The following is a 14,525-nucleotide window of genomic DNA, read 5'->3' on the forward strand; positions in this document are numbered from 1 at the left end:
CCCATCTCCACCCCCAATTCATGAAATGCAACGCGGGAACAGTGGAACAGCCCAGGGCCTATATCGGTCGGTCGAGTGAAAAGCGAGAGGCATTTTCATCGTCACCATTTCACTTCGCCAGCAATCTCAGCCACGCTCACAGCATATACGAATTGACCCGTTCAGGATGGCGCCAGGGAGAGTGCTAGTAATTGCCGGCTCGGACAGCTCAGGCGGAGCGTGCGTAGCTCTTCTTGCATCTTTGCTTTCAGTTTCGTATTGGCAGCTCACGGGCTAACTTACACACCTTGCCACCTCAGCGGCCTCGAGGCAGACCAGAAGGTCATTGCCGCCCACGGCTGTTACGCCATGACCGCAACGACGGCTCTCACGGCGCAAAACACAAAAGGGGTGTACGATGTCCACCACGTGCCGACTGAGTTTCTGAAGAAGCAGATCGATGCTGTCATTGAGGATGTTGGTGTCGACGTGGTCAAGACGGGTAAGCCCGAGTCCGCTGCCCACTTGTACCCATCCCGCATAGCTAACTCTATGGGCGGCCAAACCAATCTAGGTATGCTCGCCTCAGCAGGGACAATTGCAACCATTGCCGAGGCGCTCGAGGCTCATGATGTCTCGACAGTGGTTGTCGACCCCGTTTGTTTTTCTTCTTTATACACCAACCCCCCCCTCTTCCCATCTGTAGATACTTATTTATTACATTACCCCCAGGTCATGATCTCCACAACCGGCGCACAACTTCTCCCGCCACAGGCTCTGCAAGTCCTCCGAACCCGTCTCCTCCCACGCGCAACAATCCTCACCCCCAACGTCCCCGAAGCTCGCCTCTTGCTTGCCGACGCGGGGCGCGGCCACTTTCCGGTGGAGTGCGCTGACGATCTGGAGGCGATGGCCAAGGAGATGGTGCGCGCGCTGGGAGTGAAGTGGGTGCTCGTCAAGGGCGGGCACTGTCCCTTTCGCAGGGGGGATGGGAAGGTGGCGGATGAAGGAGAGGGGGAGATTGTTGTTGATGTGTTGGTTGGTGGTGACAAGGGGGACGTGGTGGTGAGGGTGCAGACGGACTTTTGTCAGACAAGGAATACGCATGGGACTGGGTGTTCTTTGGCTTGTGAGTAAACCCCCCCCCCCCCCCTCTTCTTCCTTTTAGGGCGTTCTCCGCGGTGATGGAATGGCGTTGTTGAGTAACTGACGTGCTTCTGGCAGCCGCTATCGCGTCTAACCTGGCAAAGGGGATGGATGTTCCCGCTGCGGTGAAAGCTGCTTGCAGATATGTCGAGGCTGGCATCAGGACGGCGCCGGGGCTGGGGAGCGGTAACGGGCCGCTAAATCACTTCCACTCGGTTTATACCCTGCCGTTCTCGCCGTACGATTCCGCCTCAACCTGTTCTTCTTCTCCTTTTGTATATGCTGGTGGCTAATTCTGGTTCAGGGGCCACTTCGTCGAGTATCTCTTGGAGCGGCCTGATGTTGCGCTGGTCTGGGACAGGCATGTGAATCACCCGTTTGTGCTGGCCATGGGGAACGCGACGCTGCCGCTGGAGTCGTTCAAGGGTTACTTGATCCAGGATTACCTCTATCTTGTCGGTCCCCATCGGCGGTATTTTACCGCACGAGCCCCTGCTGACTTGATACAGACGCACTTTGCCCGTGCAAACGCACTCGGCTCTTACAAGGCCAAGACGATAGAAGATGTTGCCGCGGTACGTGTTTGCAAACCCTAGCAGATGCTGTGAGGCGGGTGGCCTGATCCACAGGTACATACCAACAGTCTGCGGCCATTGTCACACACGTTTTCAAGGAGATGGAGCTGCACATCGGTTACTGTGCGGGTTTTGGTATCTCCAGAGGAGAGATGGAGAACACGGAAGAAAAAGAAGGCACGCGAACCTCCCCGTCCATGAGACATCTTACGGCGAAAGGCACTAACACAGCAACCAGCATGCACTGCTTACACAAGGTATCTTGTCCTAGCCTATGAACATTGCAAACAGGAAGGCTGCTAACGTGGCCGAGATACGTGCTTGACGTTGGCCAGTCCGAAGACTGGCTCGCCCTCCAGATAGCCATGGCGCCCTGTCTCCTCGGGTACGGGGTCATCGCCAAGCGGCTGCACGCAGACCCGCAGTCCAAGAGAGAAGGCAACATCTACTGGACTTGGATTGAGAATTACGTGGCCCAGGACTACGTCACGGCTGTCAAGACTGGCTCGGGTGAGTGCAATGGCAGACATGAAATGATAGCACACACAGTGCGCCGACGACTGACTCTGGACAAAGAGCTGCTCGAGAGGCATGCGGTGCGTCAAAGCCCTGCACGGATAGAAGAGCTGGTCAAGATCTTTATCCACGCAACAAAGGTCAGTACCAGTCACTTTACGTGGACTTGATCGCCGTTGGTTGCTGAACAGGCCTGCATTTGCAGATGGAGATTGCGTTTTGGGAGATGTATAGTTCAAGCTGAATTGGTGCCGCGCGCTCTGGGAATCGAGTTTGCGTGTAGTTGATATCGTATCTTTTGATCGGTCGGTGGCATGAAGTCACCGGCGGCTCGTGGCGCTAATATCTGGCATTGGGGGCCGCAAGAAAAAGTGTAGCAGCAATACTGTAACTAGCGATCAATGCCTTTTCGATATGTTCAGGTACAGTACAAGTCTTGTTGCCTGAGGCATAAAGCCGCACCCATCGTTATCTCGCTTATCGCTCCGTGGGCCAAGCCGAGCAGGGTGCCTGCCTGCAAAATATTTTCAGAGCCACCGGGCCCCTGCCGCCTGCTAACAAATTTTGGTTCCCCCCAAAAAAATTCCGGGGGCGACTCTCGATCCCTTCCTTATCCTTTCCATCACCCCGAAAGATTTTTCACCTTGCTCAAAACTTGCATCCTCCATCCTCTTTCTCCGTTCTGCGGAGTCTCTACCATCGCAAGGTACAATACTCTCATTAGTTTAATCTGCGTTATTGACGACGAGTCGATTCGCTGCGCGCCAGTGTCGCTTTCGTTAAGCACACCGGCATCCTCTTCTTTCGCGAGCGCTTCGTCATTCAGCACAAACTCGCCACGTCGTAATCAGTTTCGATCGGCCAGGTCACCCAGCCACGGTGCTTTCTGCCAAGTCACAAACTTCGGTCGCGCGGCATTCCGAAAGCTTCGACGAGCGCGTCAAACGAGTCCCAAAAGAAAAAGAAAAGAGAATAACTGGGATTATTAAATCGTATTAATTGCCAAACATGTCTTCCTACGGTGGTGGCTACGGCTCCCGCAGCGGCGGCGGCGGCGGCTATTCAAACGGGTATGATCGTAACGGCAGTGGTCATTCTGGCGGCTATTCGTATGTCTACCACTGCCATCCCTTACGCCGTCCCGTTGAATGTCAATCGCTAACATTTGACTGCAGTGGATCTAACGGTTATTCCGCCGGCGGAGGTTACGGCGGTGGCGGCGGCTATGGCGGTGGATATGGCGGTGGCAGCTACGGGGGCGGTGGCGGTGATCGCATGTCTGCCCTTGGCGCGGGTTTGCAGAAACAAAACTGGGATCTCAGCACGCTGCCCAAGTTCGAGAAATCGTTCTACAAAGAGCATCCCGACGTCGCCAACCGCTCGCAGGCCGAGGTTGACAAGTTCCGCCGGGACCATTCCATCACCATCGCTGGCCGCGACGTCCCCAGGCCAGTTGAGACTTTCGACGAGGCCGGGTTCCCCCGCTATGTCATGGACGAGGTCAAGGCCCAGGGTTTCCCCGCGCCCACCGCCATTCAGTCACAGGGTTGGCCTATGGCTCTTTCTGGACGCGACGTGGTCGGTATTGCCGAGACGGGCTCTGGCAAGACCCTGACCTACTGTCTTCCCGCTATCGTTCACATCAACGCCCAGCCCCTCCTCGCACCCGGCGATGGCCCCATTGTGCTGGTTCTCGCTCCCACGCGTGAACTAGCGGTTCAGATTCAGCAGGAGATCGCAAAGTTTGGAAAGTCGTCGAGGATTCGCAACACTTGCGTCTACGGCGGTGTTCCCAAGGGACCCCAGATCCGTGACCTCCAACGCGGCGTCGAGGTTTGCATTGCCACGCCTGGCCGTCTCATTGACATGCTTGAGTCTGGCAAGACCAACCTCCGTCGCGTCACCTACTTGGTTCTCGATGAGGCTGATCGCATGCTTGACATGGGTTTCGAGCCCCAGATCCGCAAGATCATCAGCCAGATCAGGCCTGACCGCCAGACTCTCATGTGGTCCGCCACTTGGCCCAAGGAGGTCCGCAGCCTGGCAGCCGACTTCCAGACTGATTTCATCCAGGTCAACATTGGATCCATGGATTTGGCAGCCAACCACCGCATCACTCAGATTGTTGAGGTCGTTTCTGAGAGCGAGAAGCGTGACAAGATGATCCGGCACCTCGAGAAGATTATGGAGGATAAGGACACCAAGAACAAGATCCTCATCTTCACCGGAACCAAGCGCGTGGCTGACGATATCACCCGGTTCCTGCGCCAGGATGGCTGGCCGGCACTTTGTGAGTAGCTTCCTTGCTGCTTGATGATTTGACTCGTCTGTTGCTAACCGGTCTTTGCAGCGATCCACGGCGACAAGCAGCAGAATGAGCGGGACTGGGTCTTGGACCAGTTCAAGACGGGCAAGAGCCCCATCATGGTTGCCACGGATGTCGCGTCTCGTGGTATCGGTATGTATCCCCCCAGAACTCCCGACCCTGTTGGGCGACCTTCCAGCATCGAAGTGTGCTGTGCTTTACTCTTGTGTCTAGGGGCTCTCTTGATTGCGCGAACTTGCCTGACCTCGTGTCTACATGGTCTTTCTGAACGGAGTCTTGGGTTCGTGACGTAGCCGAGACAAAGTTGCTTGGTGCTACGCCCGTAATTCCTTCTCTTGTACCGTTTCTTTTTCCGTGGTACAAGCGTGGAGTAGGCATCTCTTGACCCTGATCAAGCTTGTCACCAAGATTCCCAAGGCCCGAGGACCTGGAGCATTGGATCTCCCACCGGCATCTTCACCGCAACGGACAGCCCGCCTGCCAAGGAGAGAAGTACAGCCAAAACAAAAGGATCACGAAACATACTTAGATATCCGTGTCATCCGCCGCTCGTTCATGCTGGAACGTTGCTTGCAACCGAAGCTGCTCGCTGTCGCTAACCATTTCCTTTGCTTAAGATGTGCGCAACATTACTCATGTGCTCAACTATGACTACCCCAACAATTCGGAGGATTACATCCACCGTATTGGCAGAACTGGCCGTGCTGGCGCCAAGGGCACAGCCATCACGTTCTTCACCACTGACAGTATGTATTCCCCATCCCCGTTGGGTCTTTGCGGGCGGGTTTTCGCTGACATTTGCAACTAGATGCTAAGCAGGCGCGCGATCTTGTGGGTGTGCTCCAGGAGGCTAAGCAACACATTGATCCTCGGCTTGCCGAGATGGTGCGGTACAGCGGCGGAGGTGGCAGCAGCCGGTATGGCGGCTACCGTGGCCGCGGCGGTGGTGGCGGTTATCGTGGTGGTAGGTGATCATCCTATTTGTCGACGAGGGATCATGGAACCTGTTACTTACGCGTTCATGTCTGATAGGCCGTTCTGGCGCCGGCGCTAACGGCGCTAACGCTATGCCTATCGGCAGCCGCCGGTGGTAAGAATCTGCCGCTTCACTACCATGTCGCTCTGGACATTGATCCGGATTTCATTTTCCATGACTGGTTTTCCCACTAATCGTGGCATCCGCGCATCGGGGCATCACGGCGTTTCATCGTAGAGGCTTTGGGGTTTAGAGGTCGGTTCCTGGCTTAGATGCTGGAGGTTGTTACTGTTGCGTCGTGTTGTATTAGTTCGGGCCAAGCTCGGATGCTGTGGCGCATCTTCTCTTTTGCGATTCCGTCTTGATGGGGTTGGTGGGGAAGGCCTCCCCCGGAACTGCGCATTCGAAGAGCTTACCACGCAGGTGCAGCATCTCTCTCCGTCTTACCATCGGCTCGTTCACCCAGGCCAACCATCCATCCATCGATTGGATGCCGTCAGACATTCGTCTCTACGGACCTTCCTTCTGGCTGATGAGTCGAGGTGATGAGGAGATGCTAACGAGCAAATGCCCCTACTACTCTGTTATGTCTATTAGTCCATCCGTCTATTACGCTCTCATACTCTCAATTTTTATTGCGGGCAATTTTGCCGTGGATATCGGTGAGGGAGGGGTTTGGCAGAATTGCCTTGACTTTGAACTTAACCGGGAAAAAGTATCAAACAGTCAATCACGGACAGAACAAAGACGGACAAACCACATACCACTTACTTGTCCTACCCCCCTTGTCTTGAAGAAGATGACCATCGTGGCGATGATGGGGGGAAGGATGTCTTGTAATTATTAGCAGGGGTAGCAACAGGGGGGGCTAAAAGCAAATACAGCACTAGGCATGTCGGTAGAATGTGTACAGTCTTGCCATCTCATCTGCCATAGGAGTCGGGCCAGGTGGTTGCCTGGCGTCTCGTTCTTTACCGTCCTGTACAACTGCAATGACACATGGGTTTGATGTTCAAACCGATTCCCCTGATGGTCACTCGGTGGGGTTGCATAACTGAGATTGATTGCTTGCTCGCTGCTGGAGGAATTGACATCCCAGTTTCTTCAGGCTCCTTTTATCACGGATGTATTGGGATGGGGCGCTACACCCTCGCAAAACGGTAGCTTCGTTTAGCTCCTTCGGTCGAGGAAGGAGTTACTCTCACCTATCCTTTTTCGCATTGTATCCTCATCAAGCATTGCCAGCCGACTTCTCAGACTTGTCTAGCTTTACACCCTCTTTTCCAACTTGGTCTCTTTCCCCCTACTTATCGCGCTTTGTGTGCGTTGAGCGGGGCTCGGTTTGGGTTCGAGCTTAGCCCGTATTACTTGCCTTGATTGCGTTGTCCTAGCAGAGATAATACATACAATGCCGAAAGTCACGACCATGGGAAGCGCGGAACTCCGAGGGTGGTGGTGAGTTTAGGTGTCTGTTTTAGCTGCTTGCCTGAATCATAGGATACCCGCACTTGACAGAGAGATGAGAATAATGTCAAGGAGTCCCCTGGCTGGCGACAGGAGTTCGGCTATTCTCGGGCGGGAGTGTGCCTGTTTTGGATCTTCTTCCCCCCCTTCTCTCTGCGATCCGCCACGGAGAACTCAGCGATCGGAGATTGCTGCGCTCCCCTTTGGTCTGCAACTGCTGTACTTTCCGGGCTTCCGCACCTACCTGGTGGCTGTTTATGGGTCAGCCCGACGCCTCTGCTAGTGGCATAGTTAGTTAACTACAACAGCACTGGGGAGGATTATCCTGCCTCCCAGGCCCCGGGCGGTCACGGTATGGTGGAGCAGATGTGGGAGAGGAGAGCACATGGCCGATATCGGGAACCCCGGACGTCGTTACGGAGTGTTCTCGCAGTAAAAAAAGTCCGTCACGGCAGCTGTGCGCCCCGTCCGCCTGCAACCTTCGCCATCAACGGTTGGCCCTGTATGGGCAAGGAGCGGGGCAGGAGACATTTCCCGGCATTGCCGCCGATTTGTTGTCTCCCCGTGACGGGCTGGGGTTGATGGATGCTCCTTACGTGTAGATAGAGGAGTTAGCCGTTCATCTCTCTGGAGGATTACAGATTCGAAGATAGGAGAGGAGGATGTGAATCGGATGTCAACCAACTTTGCTCGACGTCATTTACTGGCCGCTGGTGGCTGGTTGACATCATCTATATAGCGACAGTCACATAGGGTGAGCATGTGGTTGATGCCAGGCTCTGTCCCAGCGATAGCCTGCATGCCCTCCCGCCGCTAATAGATTAGTGATACACGTAATGCTGGGGAAACGAGTGCGTGGACGCCATGGGACGGACGAGAGAAACCCCCCCCCCTCCGCTGAGCTACACTAGCTACATCCGTAAGGAACTGGCGATTTACGGGTGGGGTATCCGGCGAGCAGTTGTCCGTAGTCTTCGGAACCGGATGATGGAGAAGGGCGGCAGAGGACCGGGCGATGCCCTCCCCAACCCTGCACATACAGAGCCGTGCGGAGGTGCTGCAGCGACGAGACGAAACATATTGGACTCTGTGGCCTACCGCCTCTGCATGATTAGAAGTTTCACCTTGAGTTTACTGGCCTCTTGGATACAAGATCAGGCATCCCGCCGCCCATACAGCAGAAATTCCTTTGGTGAGGCAGATGCTGCAGGCTACTGCTAATACCCTTCATCTGTGACCGGGTGGCGGCTTCGATGCGGAAGGGATGCAGAGGACAAGATGGAGTGTCAGCACTCGGCCGAGTAATGATGCCGAGACCCCGGCAGGGGTCACTTTTCCCCTCTTTTTCAGTGTCCCCTGCTCTTTATCGAATCCTGATCCGCGAGGGCCAAAGCCATGTTTGGGGGCGTGCGCTTTCATCAGATCCAGTGTCCTCGCCGCTTCTCCCTCGACCCAATGCATGGGAGGGAGCCCACTGCTCACCAGTCCCTTCGCACCCGGCATCTCAGGGGCTATTCCCGTCTTTGTTACCCGGAATTGCTCTGAGACCAACTGCGATAGCTTGCCATGGATCCCCGTGACAGCCATTAGGTCTGCCGGAGGAGCGGCAAAGCAGCGCAGCCCCAGATGATCCTTTCAACGGCACAGGGCTTAGTGTATCCAGCTTAGCCCGACTCGCCGGTGCATTCGGCTCCCCTCCAGCACGGCGGGTCCGTACCAAAGAACGGCTGGCGCAGCACTTGACCGCTTGGGGAGAACCAGCAACCCGGGCCCTACACTAGCATGCGGGAGCTTGCTGCTTGGTGCGTGCCGAAAGCTCGGCGCCAACTACCCTAAGTCCCAACTCGGCTCAGCGCAGCTGTATGTCTGTGATGGCACCACGACCCATCATCTCCTCTCCCGTTGGGTTATTGCTCAGCAGCTGCCTATTACCGCATCCGGTAGACCAAAATCTGATTTCGCACTAGTTTCACGGGCATCTTCGGGGACCCGCTGCTCTGGCTGGATCCCGGATCCAGCAAATGACTGGAGGGGCGGGGAAGGCGAGGTCTTTCCTTGCCGAGAGGGGAATCTCTGTGTGTTATGTTGTTATTTTCTCAAAGCCATGTTGGTGGGTCCACATTCAGATGCTTGTTTCTGAGGGAGGCGGTCGGCTTGGTGCGTGTTGTTTGGACCGCCTGGGTGCATGCGATAGAGGCGTCGTCTGACCGGGACTGACCGTACTGCAAAAAGGGGGCGAAAGAAGAACATCCATACCAACCGTGACGTAAATGGCGCCAAAGTTGAACAAGAGTATCTCGGAGCGCGTCCCGGTGTAACGGGGCGAAGCAGTTCTTGACTGTTGGTTAGGTTCGAGGCTAAGATCTCGCGCTACCGACTCGGACACGTGCGGGACGAGATCGCACAATGCCCCAATTTTCATGCAGCATGATCCCAGGAGAGACGCTCGACGTTGCGTTCTCTCGGTTGCCATCGGCGCCGTCCGATCCCGCACACAATGGCGTGTCATGATGACGGCTAGGAGGGTAAGGACGTTCTTTTCACCTGACCGACGGTTAGCGCGATACGTTAACGATGCGTATCAGCGAACTGATCGTCGTGGTCCCGGCAGATCCCTCCGCTCGCGCAGTGATGTTTCAGAACGTCCCTCTAGGATAAGGGTGATTCGGAGACAAGAGCTGTGATCTTGCTAACTCCACCCCACATGAAGGACCTCGGGACAGGGGGCATCATCGCCAAATGCTATTTCCAAATAAAATTTTTTCTTTTTCTTTTCTTTTTCCCCCTTTCCTTCCTGCAGGTCAGCAACCATTCGCAAAAGAGGAGCGGAGCAGGGGCAACAACGATCAGATGCCCCAAAATCGGCCTAGCTAGCGAGAGCGGTGGGACCGCTGGTAGCCAATGGAACTTCCTCCGATGTCCGTTGTCGAATCATTTACCCTGCCGCGCTTGGACCGCGCCCCGCGTGTCCCCCAAGTCCCCAATCTCTCCGCACACCCTGACCCGCCAGGCCAAGGCTGCTGCGAATGCATGCCCACCCACATCCCTTGGGCTGGTCTCTGCCAACCCGGTCGAGACTGGACGCCAGTGGCAGGGGTTTCAACTCATCAAACCAGAAGGGGAACACGGCGGGTACCGCACGACCGTCGGATCACAGGGATGGGGCCCAAGGTTACCCAAAATGACGGCCCTGCAGCGCCGTGTCACAGTTCCCAAAGATAGCATGACGATGCACACCTCGAATCATACGAATACGTGACCGACGCGGGCCCTGTGCATGCACGTTTGCTGAATTGTATTTCGGATCCCGAAGAAGCGGGTTGCCGAGACTGCCGATGTTGGATTATTGACGACGGAAGCATTGCATCTGAACGAATCAGAACTGGAGACACCTCGAGTCAGTGGATGAAACGGAAATAATGTATTGGCGCCTGTCACGTGCAGTTCTGCTGCTGCATCGGAAGTCGCACAGCTGGGCATCGACAAGCTACCGGGGCCAGGCCTGCCCTCTTTCCGCGTTGCGAGCAGCGCCGGCAAAAGGTACTTGGATTTAGAAGGACCTTTACGAAACACAGTTTTAATGGTGAGATAGTGAAGCGAAAACTCGCCCATGATTCCTGTTCACATGAACGTGCCGACAAAATCGAGCGCAACAGATGAACGAGTCGAAATTTGGGGGCGGCCCTGGTTGCTCAGTGCTTTCCTTGGCATGTTCCCGTGGCTTGGGTGCGTGCTCGGGCGGAATAATGGCGGGAGTACCGCCCCCATGGATTGGCGACGGTAGCGCAGTGGAAACTAACCGTTTTGAGTAAAATAGCTCAGTACAGCGATTACACGTTCTGAGAAAACGCGATCCAGCAGGAACTCTGATATGGCGTTGTATTCTCTCCGCAGTGCTGCCTTTCCAAGCCGCCTGCATTTCGGGGACACCGTCATCCCCGGTATCCCCTTTTCAGCTAACCGGAGCGCCTCTGCTCTGGCCAGCCGCAGAAAGAGCGCAGAGCACTCAACATGCCCCGTCTGTTAGGGTAGCACTGTAGAACGTCCCTCGACGTTGTGCTCGTGAAGCAAACGCGGTTGAGTTTCTTCTGAACTCCATGCGGCGTCATTGTGCCATCCATTACGGCTGGCAGAGTTACTGGTCTCCGCTAGCCGTCCAATCGCCGCCGTGACTTTCCAGCGTGACAACGAGCCATCTGCTCCGGTCGTCGTCATGTGGCTCTCCGGCTGCCGCGGCAATGATAACGGCCCAATTCCGTTCGAGAACAGCCAAACCATTCTGTCCTCCTTTTTTTATTTATTTTATTTTATTTTATTTTTATTTCCCTTTCTTTTCCCCGCTCACCGCAACATGGCCTGTCATGTGCAAATCTCGCAAATGCCCAGGTTCTCCGTCTTGCCGCCTGCTCCGGCTCGCGACCCTATCAGAGTGATCCATAATGCTGCAACCGCAGGGACAAGGGAGGGAGGGAAAAATGTGTCCAAGGCAATAATTGGTACCATGGCGCAAGAACATGCACCACAACCAGCTGCCGCATTGGCAGGCAGCGACCGAATTGGTGGGTGTTGCTCTTCGTGTGCCGTGCGCGACAAGGCCCTGCTTGCCTACCCTGGGCGATCGGCCCGCCAGAGGAGCGCCCGAAAGGCTGGGGCCGAGGCATGTCCCAGATCAATTACTGCAGCGTTGGTTACATGCTTTTCCGCCCGACACGTCCTGCTCCGCCTCCGAAAGCGAGGCCTGATTAGGCGACACTGTGTGAATGGAAGAGGTCCTCTACTGTCTTGAAGAATCCTAGACCCTGTCATCCTCTTTCTGCACTGTTGTGTGATTACGAAGTATCACCAATACAATGTACTCCTGTTCCCTTGGGCGGACGACGATGCGGAGAAGACGCAGATTCGCAAAGCGAAGTAGTGGGCACGCTTTGTGACCAGGCGGTCAAAGCAATTGCTTTTTATTAGTCGGGCACAGCTCCCTGATCTCTGCAGAACAATTTCACGAGTCTCGGCGGGGCCAATGAAGCCCTCCCGCATTGGTCACCGCCGTTTGCAATGTTCTCGTCGTCAATCGCGTTCACCAACCGAGGGGGCGGTATACGGAGTGGCAATTCAGCTGATCTACGAATTTTTCATGTCTACGACCTTTCTCGCCGGATGCTATGTTCCGCTCCTTCGCCATCTCATTGGACTTGTAGGGGAACAAAGAGTCAAAGGCATCTCAAAACCGTCCTTGCAGATTTTGGGCGCATCAACTCTTGGGGGAGCTGAAACGGCACACAATATCGCGATCTCTTCATCCAGCATCAGCGTGCCGGCGAAGTTCCTTTGACTTTCATTTTCCGCTATCGACGAATTTTTGTGCAACGGAAGAAAATGCCCACATATTCCCAGTCACCCACGTGAATCGGACCGCTAAGCTGCGCAACACGTGGCGGGCTTCCTGCACCGTTGATCGGTAATACAAGGGTCGATAACCGGAACGGCTAAATTGCCTTGTTCCATTCGTTACGGGGCACTGCGTTCGCTCTCGAGCCTTTCGTGTTTGGCAGCGAAGCCCTTTGAGAAGAACAACCTTCGCCCGAGGACCTGCAACGGCCATGCCCGCCCCTTCCGAGTTTTGCATCTTGCAAGCCATCATTCGTGGCGGGTTCGTGGCTGGCTCGGCCGTCCCCGCTAACATCAGCTTCTGAATGTTAGCGCCCAGGGGACGAGCCTGGCGGCGCGCGGCGTGCACTGTGCCCCTCCAAGACATCACACGCATTTTTAGTGTATCCGGATATTCGGGTCAAAGAAGCTCTGACGTCGCCGTCCTGGCTCCTTTGGCGGGTCATATCCAGTGTTAGTCACCGAATGGGGATTGCTCTAGGAACCAATCCGCCCCAGTTGGGTCCTGGCTGGACAGCCCATATCTTTTCGAGTGTGACAGACGAGTCCGCGCGGTTCATCCTGGGATGAATCACAACTCGATACATCAGGCATCGGACCATTCCTCCAAGGCAATGACAGTTAATATGCTAGAAGTGTTGAGCATCACATGCGACTTGTTAGATCCCTGGGTCGACAGAACCTAGCGTTTGCAGCTGGACCATGTCCTGGATGGTGCTTCGGAATGGCCAGCTGGACTCGTTTATTCACCGCGTTTTTCCAACCCATCAAGGTTTTTTTTTTTTTTTTTTTTTTTTTTTTTTTTGGCAAGCGAAGATTGGAACGTCCCACTGCATCATTGGCTAAGAGAAACTTGCGGGAGGTCGTATGAGGGCTTGGACAGCTCACTTTCCCCTTGCGGTTCTTATCTTTATCTTATTATGTTAGTTTTTTCATTCATTTTTCTGCGCTTAAATTTTCTTTTCGTTTCCTTTCCTTTCTTTCCCGCGCCAATTTTTTTTTTTTTTTTTTTTTTCGGTGTTCGGGTTTGGCGATAGCCCCAGCTGAGCAAGCGGGCATTGTATGGAAACGGCAGGGCGGACATGAGGGGCCAGAAGGCTGATCACACGGTGGTCATTTGAGGCGGTTTCTAATAGCTCGCGACGGCGTTAATCAAAGTCCGGTTTTACTACGCGCCGTCTCGTTCTAGTCCGGCATGCGCCCCCAGATACTCGGATCCTAGAGCCCAAGCTCAAGCGCCAACCCGATTTTAGTCTCGCCGCACCGTGGAGTTCTAAACCTTAAATCAACCAGTCTTGTTAGGAACCTAAACAGCACGGATGGCGTCTGCGGCAGATGAGCTGTTCGACTTTGATGGACAACTTCATCAGTTTCAGTTGACAGCTTATCGTTTCTCTTAATGCCCTCTAAAAAGATTGAAATGCAACTAATTCTCAAGAAATAGATAGTATCCATCATTTTTCATGCGCTTCATCCTGGCGTCCATCTGCTACTTCTTGTCAAGAAACGCCAATTTATTGTAATGATATCTATCACCAAAGTCTTCGTACTCGGCCTGCCTGGTACGAGTAGACATCTTGTACCCGCGGTTGCCCTTGCAAAGCCCGCCTAAATGGAGACGTAAAAGCCGGAAGGAACCGGTCGCGCGAAGAGTCCAGCTAGACCAACCAACAAGCCGGCACCAAAAATGATGTCAGTTTTCCTCTTTTCCCCCTTCCCCACCCACCACACACTCTGCCCACCTTTCGATGCCCGAGTCCTCGGCACTCTCGTTCGCAGCCTGTGCATCTGTGTCTTCCCGATCCTGGTCCAGCGTACAGTAAGTGGGCTAACCGACCAGCCACGCTGCTCCCGGCAAACCCCAGAAGTGACCCATCCAAAGCCCGCAGATCACTGCACAGTGTTGCGAACCGTGTGCGACCCCACCAGGCGGCCCAAGGTTCCTCTGAGGAATTGCGCCCACACCCCTCTTGCCTGAATGTCTTCCAACTACACTAAGCCAACCCAGAACGCAACAGCCACCGCCCGAGCGCGCGTGCTGATCTGCAATGACTTTGTCGGGATCGCTCGAGGCAGCTCTCGCTTCGATAACTTAGCTCTCAGTCTTGCGGCCTAGCTCGTCATTTTGAGCTCAAGCCGTGCCGTGGTATGTGCACAA

General features: G+C 54.8%; 2 protein-coding genes across 2 annotated transcripts; both read left to right on the forward strand.

Annotated features, from left to right (window-relative positions):
* Positions 1-166: 166 nt before the first annotated feature.
* On the forward strand, positions 167-2,460 carry THI20 (trifunctional hydroxymethylpyrimidine; the record flags this gene model as incomplete). Its single annotated transcript, XM_071066470.1, has 12 exons — positions 167-219; positions 300-481; positions 554-636; positions 712-1,108; positions 1,204-1,363; positions 1,430-1,580; positions 1,635-1,700; positions 1,769-1,877; positions 1,939-1,957; positions 2,014-2,210; positions 2,277-2,356; positions 2,422-2,460. 12 exons carry the CDS (start codon positions 167-169, stop codon positions 2,458-2,460), a joined length of 1,536 nt encoding a protein of 511 aa, XP_070922571.1.
* Positions 2,461-3,224: 764 nt separating this feature from the next.
* On the forward strand, positions 3,225-5,636 carry DBP2 (ATP-dependent RNA helicase dbp2; the record flags this gene model as incomplete). The annotated part of the gene is made up of 6 exons (XM_071066471.1): positions 3,225-3,325; positions 3,392-4,506; positions 4,567-4,674; positions 5,160-5,288; positions 5,351-5,506; positions 5,575-5,636. The coding sequence occupies 6 exons, from the start codon at positions 3,225-3,227 to the stop codon at positions 5,634-5,636; spliced, it is 1,671 nt and encodes a 556-aa protein (XP_070922572.1).
* Between the last annotated feature and the right edge of the window lie 8,889 nt (positions 5,637-14,525).

This window comes from Madurella fahalii (assembly GCF_045866475.1).
Source record: "Madurella fahalii IFM 68171 DNA, scaffold_6, whole genome shotgun sequence".
NCBI lineage: Eukaryota > Fungi > Ascomycota > Sordariomycetes > Sordariales > Madurella > Madurella fahalii.